The sequence below is a fragment of the Trifolium pratense genome, linkage group LG7, assembly GCF_020283565.1.
Source record: "Trifolium pratense cultivar HEN17-A07 linkage group LG7, ARS_RC_1.1, whole genome shotgun sequence".
NCBI lineage: Eukaryota > Viridiplantae > Streptophyta > Magnoliopsida > Fabales > Fabaceae > Trifolium > Trifolium pratense.
This window is the reverse complement of record NC_060065.1, coordinates 45689777-45711990: the sequence shown is the minus strand read 5'-3', so window position 1 is coordinate 45711990 and position 22214 is coordinate 45689777. Positions and strand designations below refer to the sequence as shown.

Here is a 22214-nt window from a genome sequence, read left to right as displayed (position 1 = left end):
TGAGATGTAATAGCACCGGAGATCTATATCCTATCACCAAAACCACCGGACATCCTTCCACCTCTCCATCAACATTTGCAGCTATCTCTTCCGTCTTATGGCATGATCGTTTGGGACACCCGGGAGCACATGTTTTAAGTTTTCTTAGAAATAATAAGTTTATTGATTATAAACAATCTTCATGTCGTTCTATTTGTCAATCTTGCATTTTTGGGAAACATATTAAATTACCATTTTCGCTTTCCAAATCTCACACTACTAAGCCTTTTGATATAATACATAGTGATTTGTGGACATCACCAAATTTAAGTTCAGCAGGTCATAAGTATTATCTAGTTCTTTTGGATGATTACACTAATTTTTTGTGGACATTCCCGATTGGAAGAAAATCCCAAGTTTATTCCATTTTTTTGTCCTTTAGTACTTTTATTCGAACCCAATTTGAACAAAACATTAAAAGTTTTCAGTGTGATAATGGAAAAGAATTTGATAACGAATCTTTCAAGCAATTTTGTCAACTTAATGGCATGGTATTTCGGTTTTCTTGCCCTCACACATCTCCCCAAAATGGAAAAGCAGAACGTAAAATAAGAACAATCAATAACTTAATCAGAACTCTTCTTGCTCACTCCTCCATGCCCCCGTCACTTTGGCATCATGCCCTCCAAACATCAACATACCTCTTAAACATTCTCCCATGCAAACTACTCTCAAATCTTTCACCAACTCATTTTCTTTATAAACAAAATCCCTCTTACACACACTTACGAGTTTTTGGATGTCTATGTTATCCTCTATTTCCCTCCACCACAATAAATAAACTACAAGCTCGTTCCACCCCTTGTGTCTTCTTGGGATACCCTCCACATCATCGAGGCTATAAGTGTTATGATTTGTCTAGTCGAAAAATATTAATATCTCGACATGTCATATTTGATGAGTCTCAATTCCCTTTTGCCAAGCTGCATACTCCCTCCAACCACACATACAATTTTTTAGATGAAGGCATGCATCCCTTATTACACCATCATCTCCAAAATCAAATCCATCAACAAGAACCAGACCCCAACATAACCCAACCTTCCCACCACACTACTAGCAACACTAGCCCCAACTTGACCTCTACTCCACCAACTAACTTGCCTACACCGCAGCCAACATCAGATACTAATTCCCCATTACGAAATCTACCTACACCAATCCAACAAACAGTCTCCTCATATATTCCACAACAGAAACAAACCAGTTCAACCCAACCTCGCACCATAGCAACTCGTAGCATGCATGGAATTATTAAGCCTAAGCGTCATTTTAATTTAACATCATCTGTCACACCATCCCCTCTTCCATGCAACCCAAGACTTGCATTGTCCGACCCGAATTGGAAGGCTGCCATGGCTGATGAATTTGATGCTCTTATTAAAAATAAGACGTGGGAATTAGTTCCTCGTCCTCCTGATGTTAATGTTATTCGTTCAATGTGGATATTTCGTCATAAAAAGAAATCTGACGGTTCTTTTGAGAGGCACAAAGCCCGTCTTGTTGGTGATGGCAGGTCGCAACAAGTTGGTACGGATTGTGATGAGACATTTAGTCCAGTTGTGAAACCAACCACCATTCGGACAGTCCTCACTATCGCTTTGTCAAAAGCATGGACTATCCATCAATTGGATGTGAAAAATGCATTTTTGCACGGCCACCTTCATGAAACCGTCTACATGCATCAGCCAATGGGTTTTAGAGATCCTGACCATCCAAATTATGTCTGTTTGTTGAAAAAATCTCTATATGGTCTCAAACAGGCCCCTCGTGCTTGGTATCAACGGTTTGCTGATTTTGTCTCGAATATTGGTTTCTCACATAGCAAATCTGATCACTCTCTCTTTATTTACCAGCAAGGAAATGACATGGCATACATTCTTCTTTATGTTGATGACATAATTCTCACCTCATCATCTGAAGGTCTTCGTCAATCTATTATATCAATTCTTGCATCTGAATTCGCTATGAAGGACTTGGGCCCTTTGAGCTATTTCTTAGGCATTGCAGTTACACGACATACAGGTGGATTATTTCTTTCTCAAAGAAAATATGCCGAGGAAATCATTGAACGAGCTGGCATGACCTATTGCAAGCCCACAACCACGCCGGTGGATACTAAAGCAAAATTAAGTGTCTCATGTGGATCTCCATTCAAAGATCCTACACTTTATCGCAGTTTAGCAGGAGCATTGCAATATCTTACCTTCACAAGACCAGACATATCATATGCTGTACAACAAGTTTGTTTACATATGCATGACCCAAAGGATGGCCATATGAATGCTCTCAAACGCATTTTACGATACATTCAAGGCACTCTTGATTATGGTTTACATCTTTTCAAGTCTTCCATCTCTGGTCTGGTATCTTACACCGATGCTGATTGGGGAGGATGCCCCGATACCAGACGCTCAACATCTGGATACTGTGTTTTTCTTGGAGACAACTTAATTTCATGGTCCTCTAAGCGCCAACCTACCTTATCTCGGTCTAGTGCAGAGGCCGAATACAGAGGTGTTGCTAATGTTGTCTCAGAGTCCTACTGGATCCGAAATCTTCTTTTAGAGCTACATTGTCCAATCCAAAAAGCTACTGTGGTTTATTGTGATAATGTTAGTGCAATATATCTCTCGGGAAATCCAGTTCAACATCAACGCACTAAACATATTGAAATGGATATTCACTTTGTCCGTGAAAAGGTTGCACGCGGTCAAGTTCGTGTTCTCCATGTTCCGTCCCGCTATCAGATTGCTGACATCTTCACTAAAGGTCTCCCACGCATATTATTTGATGACTTTCGAGACAGCCTCAGCGTACGGAAACCTCCCGCTTCAACTGCGGGGGCGTGTTAGAATACATAATCACATATTTATTATTATTATTGTTGTTATTATTAGAATCACATATTATTAGCATGTAAATCATGTATATTAACTTAGTGACAGCAAATCATGACTCATGTATGACTCATGTATTGATGTATATAATTTGCCAAGATGAATGAAATAGACACGCAGCAATATAAGCAACATTATCTTATACACTTAAACTCAATCCCTTTATTAACATTATTAATTGTTGAAATGGAGAGGGGTACCAAACTAATGACTTCCTTATTACTCTATTCTTTACTCCGGCCAAGAGCATCAAGCCAACTACAAGTGAATTTCACGTTTTCATATAACTTATTTATAAACTAAGTGATCTCATATAAAATAAAGGGTTTAATTAGTGATAGTACGACAACAATGAATTGATCCAAGTGGTACGGGTCTTGGTCCCTTTAAACATGTTGTCAGGAGTTCGATTCCTGACTTATGTGTATGCAGAAAATTTGATTAGGAGGGGAGAACCTACCTCGTATGCCCCACAGGTTCCTCAAAGAAGATTAGTCATTACTAACGACGGTAGAAACTTCATATCAATATCATGGTAACCAAAAAAATAATTACTGAGAGTCTTCAACAATTGGTGTTAAAATAAGTCATGATCAATCGTACAAAGTAAAAAGAAGATCCATTAAAATGAAGAAGTTGGGAGTGGACAATTTCATTGCTTGTAGTACAGTGAAATGTTTCAGGGTGACCGTGAGTTGTTGTGAATTCGTCGATAAAATCACATTAATGATAAGAACTTGATGTGTTGAGCAATAAAACGACAACCAATAACAAGAGGAATAAACAATAATAATAATCGATAAAAAAGATAAAAGAGAAGAAAAAACACGATAATTTGTTTACCCAATTCGGTCCAACAATATGACCTAGTCTAGGAGAGATAGCAATCCCTCAGTTCCACTATATCAAAGAGTAACTTTACAAAAAAATTATCAATTGGGTATTAATCCTAATTCTACCCAAAACCCGAATCTCTTCTCGTGACCAAGAGACTCAATTTGATAAGTGCTTTCTAAGGTGTAATCAATCTCCTTTACCCAACCCTAGAGTTATACCAAGAGACAACCCTTCTTGTTTATCTCTAAAACCCTAGCCTTGTGTCAAAGGTATATCCTAATTGATTCGCTACATCTCTACTCTCTTATTTTTCTATGAATAAATCAACCTCTATTTATAAAAAAAATATATGCCTAAATCCTAGAAACAAATCTGTTTTAAAATAAAACAAATCCAAGTCAGAGTGCCTTCTAAAAAAAGAGTTTTCCCAAAAACAAAAAAAAAAAATCAAAACAGCACATGCTGTCAACACGCACTGCGCCTGGGCGTCAGCTCCCACGACTGGGCGTGAGCAGGCAGAATCTCCCAAAAAATATGATTTTCTGATTTCTTCTGACCGAGATTTCAAGGCATACTATCCTAAATTTTTCAGTGACAACGATGAGTTGGGTGGGAGGATGACGACCTCCATCATAGTGGATCACTGATGGTGAGATAACATGCATGCATGGGAATGATGAAGTTTCATTGTGGTAGATATTTCATGGCAGATTGACTAAAAGAAATAAACTAGTGTTGAAAAATTCCTAAACGTGTAAGCTACTAATCAATTGCAAGGAGTTTTGAAAAGGCAATGACTAGTCGACTAGGGGTCATTTAAATTGACTTATTTTATTCTTATGCAAATCTATTTAGGTAAATAAATATATGTTAACGCATTATTCATTTGTCAAAATAATTTTTTTAAAAATATGTTATAAAAATACAATTTTTTTTAACAACAAACAATGAATTATATTAATAATGGAATTAGTACAAGAGATACTAAACCCACTTTCATAGAAAAAGTATATGTAGTACTTGTCCAAAAACTATCAGACATAGTAAAACTCTAAACCTATAAATACCTACCAAAAATTAATAACGAATAATAAAATCAAGATGATTAATGCACCATTCATAGAATAAACAAGGAGCCTTAATCTTTTTTGCTACCAACCATTTCCACGAAGTAATTTAAACTTTGTTGAATATGCGCCAACCTCTTTTGCCAAAAAAATCTTATCATTCCGAGCACACCATAACACCCAAACCACCGCGTGCCATACTAAAAGAATACCCTTAGATCCAAATTTTCTTTTTCTACACACCTTAAGAAACCATTCACACATAGATGATACGGTTAACACCACTGATGAAACACCAAACCACCTATGGACCAATGACCACACGACCCAAGCAAGCAGACAAGTGAAGAGAAGATGATTTTCCAATTCAGCATGATGTCGCACCCAAATGTTTTACCTCTACAAGCAAGATTTACTCTTGTCGGCAAATATAAAGATATAATTTTTGTTATTGAGAATTTATAAATTAACATTTAATTAAACTTATTATCTGCATAATTAAGCAATTTTTTCATAAGCCAATTATAAGCCAATTCAAATGGACATATGTCTAATGATCTTATATATAAAAAAAAGTTGGGTCAACAAAAATTAATTAGACTATTTTTTTTTGTGTGTGATAATTCTCCGGTTGCTAGGGGAATGAGGCTCAAGTAATCTGAATTTCGGCTATAAGGTAAGTAAAGTCTGATCAAAAAATTGTTTCCCTCAAGAATTGAATTCAGATTCTTCCAAACGATCCATTTTTAGTAAAAACTCACTAATCACTTGAGTCCAATAACTTAGTTTAGACTAAATATATTAAATTTTGTTGATCTTTTATCCAATTTTCTCTTATACACTACTTAAGTGAAGTGAGTGATTAAAAGTGAGTGTCTGCTGAGTGATTGACCATAAACTTTTCTCGTTAAGAAAATGACATCTAATTAAAGAATTAACCAAGCAACCACTAGAATATGTGTACTCTGTCAAACTAATAACTGACTGGGTCCAAATAAAAATGTCATTATTACATATATAGTTGATGATTAGTATGTATCATGATTGTCAAACTCGCGAGTAGACTCTCAAACTCGTACGAGTTTGAGTATCTAGGATGCAAAAAGCGAATTGAATCGCTCATAGAATCGATTTTTGATAAACTCGATTAGATTCGAACAGACTCGCATAAACTCGTATAAACTCGTGAGTTTTTGGCGAGTTTACGAGTCTATAAATTTTTCTAAAGACTTTTTATTTACTAAAAATCCCCATAAAAAGCCCAAAACACAATTTTTTTTTTTTAAAAAAAAACAAAACAATCGATAACCCGTAACTTTTTTTCCTACTATATATACGTAATAGTACATTAGTACCCAATGTTTGGAATTAGAAACCATGAAACTAGTTGCCGTCGACGAAGAAGGTGTTTTATCTGGGCAGAGTTTGATGATGGTGGTGAAAATGATGGTGATAATTATATTGGTGGTGATGAATTCACCGGAACTTTTGATGTTTGAAGTCATTATCACACACACACACACACACACACACACACACACACACACATATATATATATATATAATCGAATCTTTGATTTTTGTTTGTTTTATTATGGAGCTTTTTTGCTTTGAGTTGTGTGTGCGCGCGCGTGTGCGTGCGTGATAAACTTGTACGAGTCTACGAGTCGAGTCTGCGACCCTTTGCAAGTCTGAGTAGACTCTCGAGTCTGACAACCTTGGTACGTATAGTTAGAACTTAATGAAGGATATAGTAGGAGAAAAGTATTTGAAGGTGTCATTTCATTTTCAATTCAAACAATCAATCAATTTAACCTAAAATTTAAACCAAATACATTAATTTGTCTCCTTTATGTATTATTGAGAAGATTATATTGGGTCTGTTTGTTTTATCTTTAAAAAATTGATTTTTTATTTGTATTTTCAAAAATAATTTTTATGATAAGTTAATTAAAAATAGTAAAAATTATTTCAAATTTTTATTACTTAAAAGAGTGACTTTGACATTCAATAACTTAAATATTCATATTAGAGATTTTAAACTTAATAAAATTAAAATCACAATTTTAAAAAAAAAAATTAAAATAAGGGCCCATTATCTTCTTTTTCTGAATCTTATAAATCATTTTCTCTTAAAAAAGTAATATAAATCATCTCCTTTATAGACATGCATTGTGACCCAGCTGGCCCATAATTCTTATATATATTGCCTAATCTTTCATATGCTTCTTCACAATAATACTCCTCACACTTCCTTGGCTTCTCTCCATTAATTAATATGTCTAGTTTTACCAAATTATGTGTTACACTCTTCATTCTAGTTTCTCTCTTAGCTTGTTCTACCAATGCACACCTCACCACTAACTTCTATTGCCAAACTTGTCCATCCCTTGAAACCATTGTGCGCAATGAAATGACCAAAGCTATAAAAAAAGAAACCCGGATTGGGGCTTCTATACTTCGTTTGTTCTTCCATGATTGCTTTGTCAATGTAAGTCTACTTAAGACAAGATAATGTTAAAAAATGATTTATTTGACAAGATAATGTAAGTCTACTTAAGTATACCTCACACATAAGCGCTAATTTTTTTTTTTGCATTATTTTACTGATCATTATTTTTGTTTACGATGGAGCTGAGAATTTAATTTAGGATTTCTAATATACTAATCAAATTTCTTACCATGATCATTTGAATTATATTTACAAGACATTTTTAATCTTCACATAATTCTATTATTAATTAGTGAGTTGAGTGTCTGTAGGCCTCCCACCAATCATTTTTAAAAAAGACAATTCATTTTTTTTAGATTAATTATTATAGACCATACATATTAATTATTAAATTAATTTAAAAAGTCAACCGCCTCTTATAAAAAGGAGCAAAGACGTACAGTAGTAAAATAAATGGGTTATTATGGGGTCTAAAGAGATTATTGAACATGGATTAGGTGGGGTCAAAATATTCGTACAGTCACGCAGTCAAGCATCAGCGACTGTCTGATCAAGATTGGACGATCCTGATTTAAGTACAATATTTTTAAAATTATTAAACAAAAAGTAAATCTATTTTTTATGATCTGTCTAATGTTAATCAGATAGCTACATGCAGTTTGAAAAACTTCACATAGTAATATTCAGTGGCTATTTTCAAAAATAAAAGAAATGGCATATTTATTTAACTTGTTAGTTTTATTTCTTTGTTTTTCTTTTTGTAGGGATGTGATGGATCAATCTTATTGGATGACACTGCGACGTTTACAGGTGAAAAAAATGCAGGACCTAACAAAAATTCAGCTAGAGGGTTTGAAGTGATCGATGCTATTAAAACTAAAGTTGAAGCTGCTTGCAGTGCCACCGTCTCTTGTGCAGATATTCTAGCACTTGCGGCCAGAGATGGAGTAGTTCTGGTAAATGACCTCATTTCATTCTTTACTTTTTTTTCTTTCTTTTTTCTAGTATATTATACTATTAATTTTGTTTTACAATTCAATAATAAGAGCTGAATTGCTATTAACAATTATTATATTTTTTTGTGTAATAATTTAGTGGTTAGAAAATTTATCTTAAAGGTGGATAAATTAAGTGTTCGGGGTTCGAACCCCGACTCTTATACATATAGTGTAATGTTTCTGCCAACTGAGTTAAGTTCACGGGGATTCGATCGTCAATTTTATATACCTAAGCGTATATTTTTACCCTCAACATAAAATCTAACGATATCAATATATATTGTTTTTTTTTAAAAAAAAAAAAACTTGATTATGTATATCTATATATTTTATATTATGTTTTGGCTATAAATATATGTGGCTAAATATTATTTCAATTATTTTACAAGAAAAAGATGTATTATATTTTTTTTTCTCAGTCACGTACATGCATTGAAATCTTAAACTAAGATTGCAATCTCAAGTCATTCTCAAGTAGCTATAACTTGATGTTTACTTTGTTCAAACCATGTCTCCCACTTTTTCTTTTAAACTTTTTCTCACACATATATAATCAATAATAGAAGCGTCTAATACATACTAATAATATACATCACATACTTTTTTTTATTGGAGTTTCGATACTTCTTGTACACCCTCTAATGTATATATGTGACCTTTATCAAATTATATACAACAAATTAATATTATCAAATAAAACTAAACACATTAATTTAGTGGTGAGAAATTTTGATAATATGCTAAAGGTTATGAGTTCGATCCTCAACTCTATTATTATAGACAAAAAAAAAGTGTGATCATTGAATATAATTAGTCTTCTGTCAACCATAACCCTTTATCAAAGATTAAAATCTAATAATCAAGTGATTAAGTTAAAGTGGTTAATTTTCAAAAAAAAATAAAATTGAAGTAGTTAATAAGTTTTTTCTAAGATAGGTCGTTCAGAAGAACTCAAGTTTAATATTTGGTGGAAACAATTTTTAACCGGATAATCTTTACTTGATACTCCGTCCTAAAATATAAGTAAAAGTTAGTAAACAAAAATGAATGTATTTAGTCCAAATTTTGAACCAAATACATCAAATTTGTTTGACCCATTTTTGCTTATATTTTGGGACGGAGCAAATACTTTTCTATCTCATACTATACTCAAAAAGTTGTTCTATATAGAGAAAAACATAAAAAAAAAATATGGCTAATATATTCTCAAGATTAATAATTCTTTAACAAAAATTAAATGAATTGTTTGTCAAAAAAACAAAAATTAAATGAATTAACTTTATTATCAAGTAAAAAATAAAAATTAAACTATATCGCTTACAACAATTTAACAAGCTGTTTTTTATCTATAAAAATTAAAAATTCTAATTATAAATAAGATAATATAATTAAATTAAAAATCTGCATTTTATAATTCGCCTCAATCCTTAATATTGAATCGGATCATTGTTAACCATATTTTAATTTATTCATTTACAGCTTGGAGGACCAACATGGACAGTGCCGGTTGGAAGAAGAGATGCAAGAAGAGCAAGTCAAAGTGATGCCAACAACCTTATACCTAGACCATCATCTGATCTCGCAACCCTAATTAAACAATTTAAAGACAATGGTTTAACTCCAAATGACCTAACTGCCCTTTCAGGTGCACACACTATAGGCCTAGCACATTGTTCAACTTTTAAAGATCACATATACAATGATACCAACATTGACACAAATTTTGCAACCTTAAGGAAAAAAACTTGTCCTATTTCTGGTGGTGATACAAATTTAGCACCTATTGATGTTCTCACTCCAAATAATTTTGACAATAATTACTATAAAAACCTTGTTGGTAGTAAAGGACTTTTCCATTCTGATCAAGTTCTTTTCAATAAAGGGTCTCAAGATAATTTGGTTAGAGCTTATAGTACCAATGGTGCTAAGTTTTCTAGTGACTTTGCTCTTGCTATGGTGAAATTGAGTCAAATTGGTCCTCTTACTGGGAATAATGGAGAGATTAGAAAGAATTGTAGGCTTGTGAATTAATTGAGATCATGAAATGGAGGGCATATTAGCAATATTGAATAAATATTGTGTTGAAGATTTTTTATCAAAGTCATAAAACTTGACAAAATTAATCTTCGACACATTGGCAATTGTAATGTTGTTGTGTCTATTTTATTTGATAATTTGAATGTTTGTGGTTCCACAAATACATGAAAGTTGTTATATAGTATGTTGTTTGTTTTACTTCAATTAATGAATGAATTAAAGTAATTTTATGTTAGGTTCAAATGGATTTGGATTCCCTGTTGTAGCTACTAGTTTCACACAGTAGAAAATTGTAGCCGTTGATTTATGATCAGACGGTTTTCATTTATGTACTTTTGATTTGATAGATTAACACATTTTTCATTCCATCCATTCGTTTTCGATCGGACGGGTAATGATTGTTATGCAGTTGAGTTTTTATATAATAGCTTGATGCAAGAGTCAACAGGATATTAGCCGCTGGATGAAATGATTTAGATATTCCTTAATCATAGAAATAATTCATTAAGAGAAAATACAATAAGCATGTAATATTTGCCTTAAAATCTTAAAAAATGTTAGAAAATATTGTTTTATTCTACCTTGTCTGCTAAACACATGATTTTGTAGTGAGAGCTTTGAGTAGTATATTAGAGGTCTTAAGTTCGATCATCAACTTCATAGTAAATAAATAAATAAATAAAAAAGTCAAGTGATTTTGTGCATCAATGCATATTTTCGCTTTTGCCTGACGTGCTATGCACATCCAGAGATGTGCTAGACCCAACGGTGAGACGTAGTACTAGTAGGTGATATCTGCAGTACCTTAATTTTGTCCATGCAACTACTATCTAACTTTTTTTGACGGAAACTACTAACTAACTTGTATTTACATATATTTAATGTCTTAATTTCTAATTCAGAAGCATAATCAATATATTATTATTATTATTATATGCATAAAGATACTTATTTTCTTTTAATTATATGCAAATGTATGAGAAATATCCGTGATCAAACCATTGCTTTCCTACCTTTGAGTCTTTGACCATCGATTGATTCCATTCATATACATTTGTTCGTCTCACAACCCTATAGTATACTCAAAGAAATGTATAGAAAAACTAAAAGCAAAAGCAATTTTCTAAGGTATTTATTGCATATGATATGGACATGCCATGATCTAGTTTACGAATAGTATATCCTTATCCTGTTAAGACTATTCTACAATAATAGACCCACTAAAATTGTCAATCAACTCATACTTTTTTCTAGAATATTTATATATAAAATTTATTTTATTTTTTAAAATTGTTGACTAATCAGATATATTAAAAATGGTAGCTAGTTGTCAGGTGTTCGTGATGTGGTTTGAATCAATTTTGAAGTTAAAAACTATTCGATTCAAAATACAAGTTGTATGTGGTTAGGTTAAACTAGGTTTAATTTGGATGTCATTTAAAAAAAAAAATCAATTGGGTCCGATCCAATTAAATGTGGTATAATTTGGAGTCGGTTTTTAAATATCTAAAATATACTTGTTAATAAAATATATTGAACTATTATAAAAATAAATTAAATAATGGTTTCGTTTAAGTTGATTGTAAAAAAGTAATCATAAATTTTATTTGAATCGAGAAATTTTTATAAAAGACATCAAAATACATTAAATATCAATTTTATTCAGTTTTCAATATTTTTTTAAATATCAATTTTACATTAAATATCAATTTTAATCTTGCTAAACGGGGAATTGTTGAATATGACTCTAATTCTTTTTGTGTTTTATGCCCAATGAACCATGAGTGTGAGAGTCATCTTTTTGGTTGGTGCGCTTTTGCTTCGACTTTATCGGGTAAAATCTTTAAATAGTTTGATTGGGATGTGGCGGTGCCGAGAGATCCACTTGAGATTTTCCGAAGGTTTAGTGTGGGAGTGGGGGGCGGTAAAAGGCTTAAAGGTCTCCTTGCGGTGTGGCATGTGGTGGTGTGGGCTATTTGGAAAGCTAGAAATGATTTGATTTTCAACGCACAAGTGCCGGTAATGGAGGATGTTCTAAGTCATATCACCTCTACCTCATGGAAGTGGCTTGTAGATAAGAAGATGGGTAGTGGGTGCTCTCTTTATGAATGGATGACATATCCTATGGATTGTATTCGTGGGTAGCGTGTGATTGTTTGCTCTCTCTTTTTTTTTTGGCCTTGGGTCAAGTACCCCTTGTACTTAATCCCGAGCGTGGGTTTAGTACCAATTGTACTTTCTCCATTGGAGTCTTCTCTATATATATATATACACTTTTTGCTGTTCAAAAAAAAAAAGTTTTCAATATTTTTTATCGACGGCTTTTGTTTTATATTGATTTGAATTTGAACACACCCAATAATTAAACACTAGAAGATATATTTGAAATAACAAAGTCTTTATATATATATTTTATGTAATTTGCTTTTTATTTTATTTTTTACAAAAGTAATTTACTTTTTTATCAAGAACCAAAGAAAGTTACGTATTTAGTTTTTTTACAGAAAAATTACTTATTTAGTTATCGGTTAAAATACCACCAACTATAATAAAATACATTGGGTTTAGACATGTAGAATAGAAATCAAGTTAGAAAATTAATATTTGAAATTACATGGATTTGAACTTGTTTCTGCGTTAAAAATTAATTTTTATAAGAGACAATTGTATAAAAAATTATAATTTGGAAGAAGGTTTATAGCATCAGATTCGTCTTTTTCGTAATGAAGGATTGATTCTATTCTCTTTTATTTTATTTTTTTTGAAGATTTTAGTTAGTGTCAATTCGAGGAGACAAGAAATAAAAGAAAGTATATCTATTAAGAAAACAAAAATTTAGATTTTTAAAGTATATGATTATATACTTTTTTTTTAAAAAAAAAAAAGAAAATTAAATTTTTACTCTTAACTAGTATTCCGATCCGAAAATACTGATAATTAAATGTTGTCAACTTGTCATATATAAAATGATTTTGTCCGTGCCACAAAGCAAAATAATTTAGAAGACATAGAGTAGGTATTGTATAAGAGAAAAATTGAGCAATATTAATTAGTCAGCTGGGAAAATAACACAAAGATGGATATGTGATTGTGATTGACTAATTAACAACTCTAAGCAAGTTGATGTAATGTAGTACACACATGCATACAATTAACTAGAGTCAAACTAATGTAGTAGTAGCTGACTAGGTCCAATAAAAAATGTTACTACTTACTAGTAGTAACTGAGTTGATGATAGGAGTTTTCATGCCACGCTATATTCTTATCTTATGGGTAAGAGGAGGTACATGCTCCGCTATCTGCGTTCAGCAATCCATGTGACACATGATAGTCTAGTCTATTTCCAACTTTAAAAAGTGTATCCTTAATAAAAAGAAACTATAATTTTAGATGGTGCTATTTAGTCTCGTGAGCTTAACTAAGTTGGTAGAACATTGTATTATATATGTAAAGGATTGGGGTTCAAATCCCGTTCATCCCACTTATCTGGGTGGTATTTCTAACTACTAGACTACTTGATTAAAAGAAAAAAAGAATGGTGTTATTTATTGCAAAGAATTTTGTCCCGAAAATATGAGCAATAACTCATCCAATTTAACCAAGATATATTATATTCAAGTGATTAATGAGTTTCCCTTAAAACGAATTATTCGAATGAATTAGAATTTAATTCCTGACAGGAATAATTTTTTATCAGACTTTATTTACCTTGTAGTCAAACTCTAGATTACTGGATATCCCTTCTTCTGAGAACCAGAGAATTAATAGAAAAAAAAAAAAAAAACTCATCCAATTAATAAATTGAAAATTTGCTAGAAAGTCACATAAGGTGTAACATTATCTCTTATATATGGGATTTTTAAGCATTATCCCTAATTTTAATAACTAAAATTATTTTAAAATATTGTATTTTTACTTAACCAAGCACCAAAAACTTAACATTAATACACGTGTACAACATAGGAACAAGAGTCCATCGACATAATTAATGTCATTAACCTCTCCACATGCAAAGTTGCTTGGTTGTGTATTATAACTGGATCTTAAGTAATTCTGACCATAACGTTTAGACCATAACGTTTAGATGAGATGATATAATCCTTTTAATTTAATTATGATTATGTGTTCGATTCTTAATTTGGATATGTAGGAGCGTTAAAACTCTTATGAAAAATTTATCTTTTATTTGTATTTTACAAAACTCAAGAGCATTAGACTCTATAATTAGATGTAGAGGATATTTAATTTACGAAGGAAAAAAAAATATCTTTAACACTTATGAAAGTGATTCAAGTAAATGATTGAATTTAAACGACATTATTTGTAATTTAACATAATTTTATAGGCTAACTACAATTAAATGACCATGGTTCCTATCAGTTCAGTCACGATTGATTAACAAATACATAAACAATTTCAATGTACCGGTATATTGGATCATTAAATTACTATGTAAATGAATATTTTTTCGAAAGAAATAATTTTTCTATCATTTAAGATACTCCCTCCGGTCCTTATTATAAGAAACACTTTGATAAAATCACACAGACCAAGGAAGGTAAATTTTCTCATTAATGATTCTAACATTTTATGTTATATTCCAAAACTAACCTTTGACTAACATGAGAAATAGGCCTCTCTAATTAATGCACTAGCATTATAATGAATTATTTGATTGTATTTAATAAGGGTACAAATAGAATTGTGTCAAAGTGTTTCTTATAAAAAGGAACAAATAAAAATTCCAAAATGTTTCTTATAAAAAGGACCGGAGGGAGTATTATAATAACTAAATACTATTTATCAAAATTGAGAAAAAATAAAATTTTAAATTTTTTGAATTTTTTATCACTCATAATAGTTATTATTGAATTTTTTAATGAAAAAATGTAAAAAAATTATTATAATGCTTATAAAACATTGAACTTGTGTTCTTTCTTATATGGAATTATCATCTCTAAAACACCATGATCGACAAATAGTTTTTTAATTTATAAAATAATCGTTAATTTATTAATTAATCGATCTAATGTACCGGTACATTAAAATTTTTCATATGTACCATAGAATCTCCCCTAAATTAATTAATAAAATGATCAATTATCGGTTCAATCAGTTGAATTTGTCAATTTGATAAAAAAATTTAAGGGAAATTATACTGACCTCCCTTGAAGTTGATGTGAATATATCCAACCTTCCTCTAATTTTCTCACATAACAATAACACCCCTTACCATTAGCTTCATCCACACTACATTAAAAAAATAAAACACTTTTTTTAAAAATAATTAAAAGGCTTTCTCTTATTTTTGCCAATTCTCTGTTTATAATCGATTTATTTTTCCAAGCCACACAAAAAAAATGCAATAATAACTCCGAGAAAACCAACAAAGAAATAGAGACATTCATATCATATCAACGCCCAGAAAATCATATATGCGTTAAACCATAGAAATCGTTTCATGTTCTTCTTTTTTTCTTTTTTGTACAACGTTTCTTGTTATTCCTTACAAAATTAAAAAAAAAAAAAAAAAAAAAATAACAAACAATGTTAAGTTGGTGTTAAATTGTAAAGAGATATGTGTATTTAACTATTTATTTTATCAAATATTAGGGGAATTTAATGTCTACTAAAAAATTAGAGGTGATGTACGTGTTATCGAAAAAGACCTAAAAGATAAGTGTGTTTTCCCCATATATAAACATTGCTTAATAAGTACGTTTGTTTTATGAAAAAACTATTGCACTATTAAATCCTTTTCTCTACTTTAAACATGCAATGTCATTGTCGACCCATCAACAACTACATCTACACACTTTAATCTCTTTTTCACTTTTTTTTTTTTTAAAAATTTTTTAACAATCTCAATTATATACAGCTTTTTCTTTGTTTCGTTATTGGGAGTAAGTCAACTAATGGGTAACATATTTTCTTCACTAATTGCTCCCAACTTTTTCCTTTTTTATTTTTTTTATTTTTATAAAAAAAAAAAGTAAAAAGCGCGTATTGAGCAGACAAATTTGAAAATTGTATCACATGATTATTTTCTTATCTTCTCATTTTGACTATATATCAATCTCTTTTGTATGCATGCACGCACCGTAACATTTTATCTATATATATTGCATAATCTTTCATATGCTTCTTCATTCACAACTCACACACTTCATTGTCTTCTCTTTCTCTTCAAGCTCTAGATATTTTTATATTTTATTTTCTATGGCTACATTTACTAAATTATGTGTTACATTTTCCATTCTAGTTTCTCTCTTAGCTTGTTTTACCAATGCACAACTTTCTCCTAACTTCTATGGAAGAACTTGTCCTACCCTTCAATCCATTGTGCGTAGTGAAATGACCAAAGCTATCAATAATGAAGCTAGGATTGGTGCTTCTATACTTCGTTTGTTCTTCCATGATTGCTTTGTCAATGTATGCATTCTACTTTAAAATAATGTTTAAAAATCATTTATTTATTCTAAAAAGTATATAAAAGTCACGGGTTATATTTCTTCAAAAACATATGTAATTTACACTCACATGTTAATTTTATTGTTTTGTATATTTTGTAGGGATGTGATGGATCTATTTTATTGGATGACACTGCGACATTTACCGGTGAAAAAAATGCAGGACCTAACAAAAATTCAGCTAGGGGTTTCGAAGTTATTGATACTATTAAAACTAGTGTTGAAGCTTCTTGCAATGCCACCGTCTCTTGTGCTGATATTCTAGCACTTGCTACTAGAGATGGAATAGCTCTGGTGAGTCATCCATTTAACTGCTTTGTTTTTTACATTTCCTTTTTTTGGACATGTTATTTTACTTATTTTATTAATCGAAGTAATAAAGGCCGAATCTCAATAGTCATATATTATTTTATCATGTGTTATTTTATACACATATGTGCATATATACATATATTTTTTTTAATGGCTAACGCTCTTGTTCAATTGAAGTACCATTCACGTGTTTTGTATGGTAAAAAATGTAAAAAAAGAAAAGGTAAAGAAATTATTAAACATGAAAAATATATGGAAAAGCCATTTGTTTTTATACATTTTTTTCTTACTCCTTTTGAAAATGCTTTGAATTTGAAAATGCTTTGAAATTTTACATCGTGTAGCCAACTTGATGTTTGTTTTTTTCCTATCATTCCACTTTTGACACGGGCTTGTTTTCAAACCATGTCCCCCACTATTGTTTTTAACTTTTTTTTTTCACATATAATTGATCGTAATCATGTCAACTTGATATTTTGTGGGGTATAAAATGAAGAGTACATATGAATTCATGTTATATATATATTTGATAGAAGAGACAGTAAAATGAATACATATATAATAGACAAAAAAAAAAAATTACACAAACTCGTAAAGAATTCAAAAACACAATTTGTAGATCTGTCTCTTAGACTTATATGAGTTCATGAAAAATTAAAAATAACTTTTACACACGCATGCATGCACTCGCATGCGTGCACACGCGCACACATGAATATGTAAATTACTCATAAATACAAACTTATCACCCAAAACAATTCAATAATTTTAAAGAAATTCAATGTCAACTTTTTTATTAGAAGTCAAACTCTTATTAACATTCGACAACTAAAAAGCAAGATAAAAAATACATAAGTACCAATATAAACTAATGACTTAGGATGTTTTAATTAGTCAATATAGTTCCTAAAATTACTAACAATCTTATAAAAAAAATATCAAAAAAATAAAATACTAATAAACGAGACACTAAAGATGTATTTGCAATTTTGATACATGTATGGATCAATATAACAGTGAGTTACATTTTTAGAGACTAAAATGTTGGTTTGTCCTATAAACTAGTAATGTGTTGTGATGATTTCTAGTTTTTGATTTTTCATAACTCATAACTTTCTTATTCTCAATAATTAATCAATTTTCAATTAATTTACAGCTTGGAGGACCCTCATGGATAGTACCACTTGGAAGAAGAGATGCAAGAACAACAAGCCAAAGTGCAGCCAACAGCCAAATCCCTGGACCATCATCTGACCTTGCAACACTCACTAAAATGTTCCAAAACAAAGGTCTAACATTAAATGACCTAACTGTCCTTTCTGGTGCACACACAATAGGCCAAGCAGAATGTCAATTTTTCCGAACTCGAATTTACAATGAAACCAACATTGACACAAACTTTGCAACTTCAAGAAAAACAAATTGTCCTGTTTCTGGTGGTGACACTAATTTAGCACCTCTTGATTCTCTTACTCCAACTACATTTGACAACAATTACTATAATGACCTTATTGCTAATAAAGGACTTTTACATTCTGATCAAGTTCTTTTCAATGGTGTTGGTTCTCAAGTTTCTTTGGTTAGGACTTATAGTAGAAATAGTATTGCTTTTAGAAGAGACTTTGCTGCTGCTATGGTGAAGATGAGTAGAATTAGTCCTCTCACCGGGACAAATGGGGAGATAAGAAAGAATTGTAGACTTGTGAATTAATTTTTCATGAGTCGGAGGGCTTATTAGCAATTAAATAAATATTGTGTTAAAGGTTTATGAGAAATTGATTAATTATAGAGGGTCAAACTTGAAAAGGTTGACTTAGTAAAAAAAGGTTATAAAAGGTTTACTTGATCTTAGACACTAATGTTGAGGTTTTTTTTTAAAAAAAATAAAAAATTATTTTGATAATATTAATATTTGTAGTTCCACAAAATACATGAAAGTGGTACTTTTTTATGTTGGATTCAAATCATCTTGCATTGTTTTTTTTTTTAAAGGCAAATCTTGCATCGTGTTACTTTTCTAAGTTTATAGGTACATACCCGTGCGTATGCACGGGACGCGCCTTCGACGCGTTATATCGCGTCGAGACGTTAGGTCGTAAGGCGTTTTCGGCGCGTTAAGAAGTTGGTTTCAACGAAGTTGGTTTCAACGAAATTAATCTTAGAGAAATCGACGAGTTTCGCGGTGAGATAGATGAGTTTCACGTTGATTGTAATCTATGGCGATTTTAGGGTTTGTGAAGGATCTCGATAGAAATTGAAACGAAGATGATGTGATTTCCATTGATCGAGTGAGAGAGATGAGACTAGGGTTTGCAATTGAGAGAGTGAGATCAGTGACAGATGAGAGGAATTATTTTATATTTTAACTAAAGAGTGAGAGAGGTCATAGACTTTCCATTCAAACAAAAAGGATAAAAAAAAAAAATACTTGAAAACGTTTTACATCCGGGGGATATTATGGTCAGATGCAAAATTATTTTAGAAAATTTTCATCATAATTACAGGATTGCCACCGCGTTTAGTTTTGTATCTGGGGATATTATGGCCAGATGTAAAAGGTTGTGTCAATGTATTTGTCACTTCTATGGATATTGAAACCAGATGTAAACACTACTTCATATTAGTTTTCACATCTGACTTATGTCCCACAGATGTAAACTCATTGAGTAATATGTCATTTTTCTACTAGTGACATATGAATTCATGTTATATATATATTTGATAGAAGAGACAGTAAAATGAATACATATATAATAGACAAAAAAAAATTACACAAACTCGTAAAGAATTCAAAAACACAATTTGTAGATCTGTCTCTTAGACTTATATGAGTTTATGAAAAATTAAAAATAACTTTTACGCACGCATGCATGCACTCGCATGCGTGCACGCGCGCACACATGAATATGTAAATTACTCATAAATACAAACTTATCACCCAAAACAATTCAATAATTTTAAAGAAATTCAATGTCAACTTTTTTATTACAAGTCAAACTCTTATTACTAAAATGACATTCGACAACTAAAAAGCAAGATAAAAAAATACATAAGTACCAATATAAACTAATGACTTAGGATGTTTTAATTAGTCAATATAGTTCCTAAAATTACTAACAATCTTATAAAAAAAATATCAAAAAAATAAAATACTAATAAACGAGACACTAAAGATGTATTTGCAATTTTGATACATGTATGGATCAATATAACAGTGAGTTACATTTTTAGAGACTAAAATGTTGGTTTGTCCTATAAACTAGTAATGTGTTGTGATGATTTCTAGTTTTTGATTTTTCATAACTCATAACTTTCTTATTCTCAAGAATTAATCAATTTTCAATTAATTTACAGCTTGGAGGACCCTCATGGATAGTACCACTTGGAAGAAGAGATGCAAGAACAGCAAGCCAAAGTGCAGCCAACAGCCAAATCCCTGGATCATCATCTGACCTTGCAACACTCACTAAAATGTTCCAAAACAAAGGTCTAACATTAAATGACTTAACTGTCCTTTCTGGTGCACACACAATAGGCCAAGCAGAATGTCAATTTTTCCGAACTCGAATTTACAATGAAACCAACATTGACACAAACTTTGCAACTTCAAGAAAAACAAATTGTCCTGTTTCTGGTGGTGACACTAATTTAGCACCTCTTGATTCTCTTACTCCAACTACATTTGACAACAATTACTATAATGACCTTATTGCTAATAAAGGACTTTTACATTCTGATCAAGTTCTTTTCAATGGTGTTGGTTCTCAAGTTTCTTTGGTTAGGACTTATAGTAGAAATAGTATTGCTTTTAGAAGAGACTTTGCTGCTGCTATGGTGAAGATGAGTAGAATTAGTCCTCTCACCGGGACAAATGGGGAGATAAGAAAGAATTGTAGACTTGTGAATTAATTTTTCATGAGTCGGAGGGCTTATTAGCAATTAAATAAATATTGTGTTAAAGGTTTATGAGAAATTGATTAATTATAGAGGGTCAAAATTGAAAAGGTTGACTTAGTAAAAAAAAGGTTATAAAAGGTTTACTTGATCTTAGACACTAATGTTGAGGTTTTTTTTTAAAAAAAATAAAAAATTATTTTGATAATATTAATATTTGTAGTTCCACAAAATACATGAAAGTGGTACTTTTTTATGTTGGATTCAAATCATCTTGCATTGTTTTTTTTTTTAAGGCAAATCTTGCATCGTGTTACTTTTCTAAGTTTACTAGGTACATACCCGTGCGTATGCACGAGACGCGCCTTCGGCGCGTTATATCGCTTCGAGACGTTAGGTCGTAAGGCGTTTTCGGCGCGTTAAGAAGTTGGTTTCAACGAGATTAATTTTATAAACAAAAAGAATTAGTTGATTTAAATTGTTGTGTTATAATTAATTAACACAACAATCAATTTAATTAGTTTATTAAAAAGTGTATCAATGAAACAAAAATTCAAAATATTGTTGCTTTACTAATAAATATGATCATTTAAAAAAAAAATTAATAGTTAAAATTGTTAATTTCTTTATCGTTAAACATGAAGGAGAAAGAGTGCAATGTGTTTTTTTTTTTTAAGTAAGAAGGAGTGTGATGTTACCAGTTTTGTTTCTTCCTGTTGTAGGAGAGAAGAGAAGTAGCTACTGCAAAAATGTTTTAGAGTGAGACTTTAACCGCATCACATCATGTGAGAAATTTTAAGCTTATAATAAAAAGTCATATTTTGACTATATATGTCATCATATTTCAATTCTAGTTTATAATAATACATTTATATATGTGAAAAAACTTATATAAATTAATAAACTTAAACTACTGAAAAAGTTTATAAATTTATAATTTAATCAAAGTAAAATTAAAATGACAAAGGAAAGAAGAATGAATGAAAGGGAGAGAAAGAAACCTTACCTAGTATTTGCAGATTTTTTTCCAAAGATAGAATGAATGGTTAGGTAAATATAGAATGAAAATGGTAAAATAAAATCATCTCTTTTGACTGCCTTTTTGCACCATAGCTTCTAATGTTGATGGGAAGCCACAACAACATTTAATCAAACACATGGTGCATGTGCATATAGAAAATGAAAGTGATGAGTAAAACAAATAAAC

The 22214-nt window shown here is 30.9% G+C and overlaps 2 protein-coding genes across 3 annotated transcripts; both read left to right on the top strand.

Moving 5' to 3' along the window:
* Window positions 1-7030: 7030 nt before the first annotated feature.
* LOC123897744 (peroxidase P7-like) lies at window positions 7031-10434 on the top strand. Its single transcript, XM_045948491.1, has 3 exons — window positions 7031-7334; window positions 8060-8251; window positions 9773-10434. Exons 1-3 carry the CDS (start codon window positions 7122-7124, stop codon window positions 10322-10324), a joined length of 957 nt encoding a protein of 318 aa, XP_045804447.1. The 5' UTR covers window positions 7031-7121; the 3' UTR covers window positions 10325-10434.
* Window positions 10435-16438: 6004 nt separating this feature from the next.
* LOC123897742 (peroxidase P7-like) lies at window positions 16439-21086 on the top strand. 2 transcript variants are annotated; one of them, XM_045948489.1, is made up of 3 exons: window positions 16439-16763; window positions 16904-17095; window positions 18270-18888. In XM_045948489.1, exons 1-3 carry the CDS (start codon window positions 16470-16472, stop codon window positions 18822-18824), a joined length of 1041 nt encoding a protein of 346 aa, XP_045804445.1. In that variant the 5' UTR covers window positions 16439-16469; the 3' UTR covers window positions 18825-18888. The 2 variants fall into 2 exon arrangements, with proteins under 2 accessions (XP_045804445.1, XP_045804446.1); XM_045948490.1 differs by lacking the exon at window positions 18270-18888 and adding an exon at window positions 20468-21086 and having other exon boundaries at window positions 16486-16763.
* The last annotated feature ends 1128 nt before the right edge of the window (window positions 21087-22214 follow it).

Bases quoted from the DNA above. Each gene is read 5' to 3' on its own strand.
- LOC123897742 (XM_045948489.1), top strand. From the start codon at position 16,470: ATGCTTCTTCATTCACAACTCACACACTTCATTGTCTTCTCTTTCTCT. The intron at 16,764-16,903 runs GTATGCATTCTA...TATATTTTGTAG, and splicing joins TCCATGATTGCTTTGTCAAT to GGATGTGATGGATCTATTTT. The intron at 17,096-18,269 runs GTGAGTCATCCA...ATTAATTTACAG, and splicing joins CTAGAGATGGAATAGCTCTG to CTTGGAGGACCCTCATGGAT.
- LOC123897744 (XM_045948491.1), top strand. From the start codon at position 7,122: ATGTCTAGTTTTACCAAATTATGTGTTACACTCTTCATTCTAGTTTCT. The intron at 7,335-8,059 runs GTAAGTCTACTT...TTCTTTTTGTAG, and splicing joins TCCATGATTGCTTTGTCAAT to GGATGTGATGGATCAATCTT. The intron at 8,252-9,772 runs GTAAATGACCTC...ATTCATTTACAG, and splicing joins CCAGAGATGGAGTAGTTCTG to CTTGGAGGACCAACATGGAC.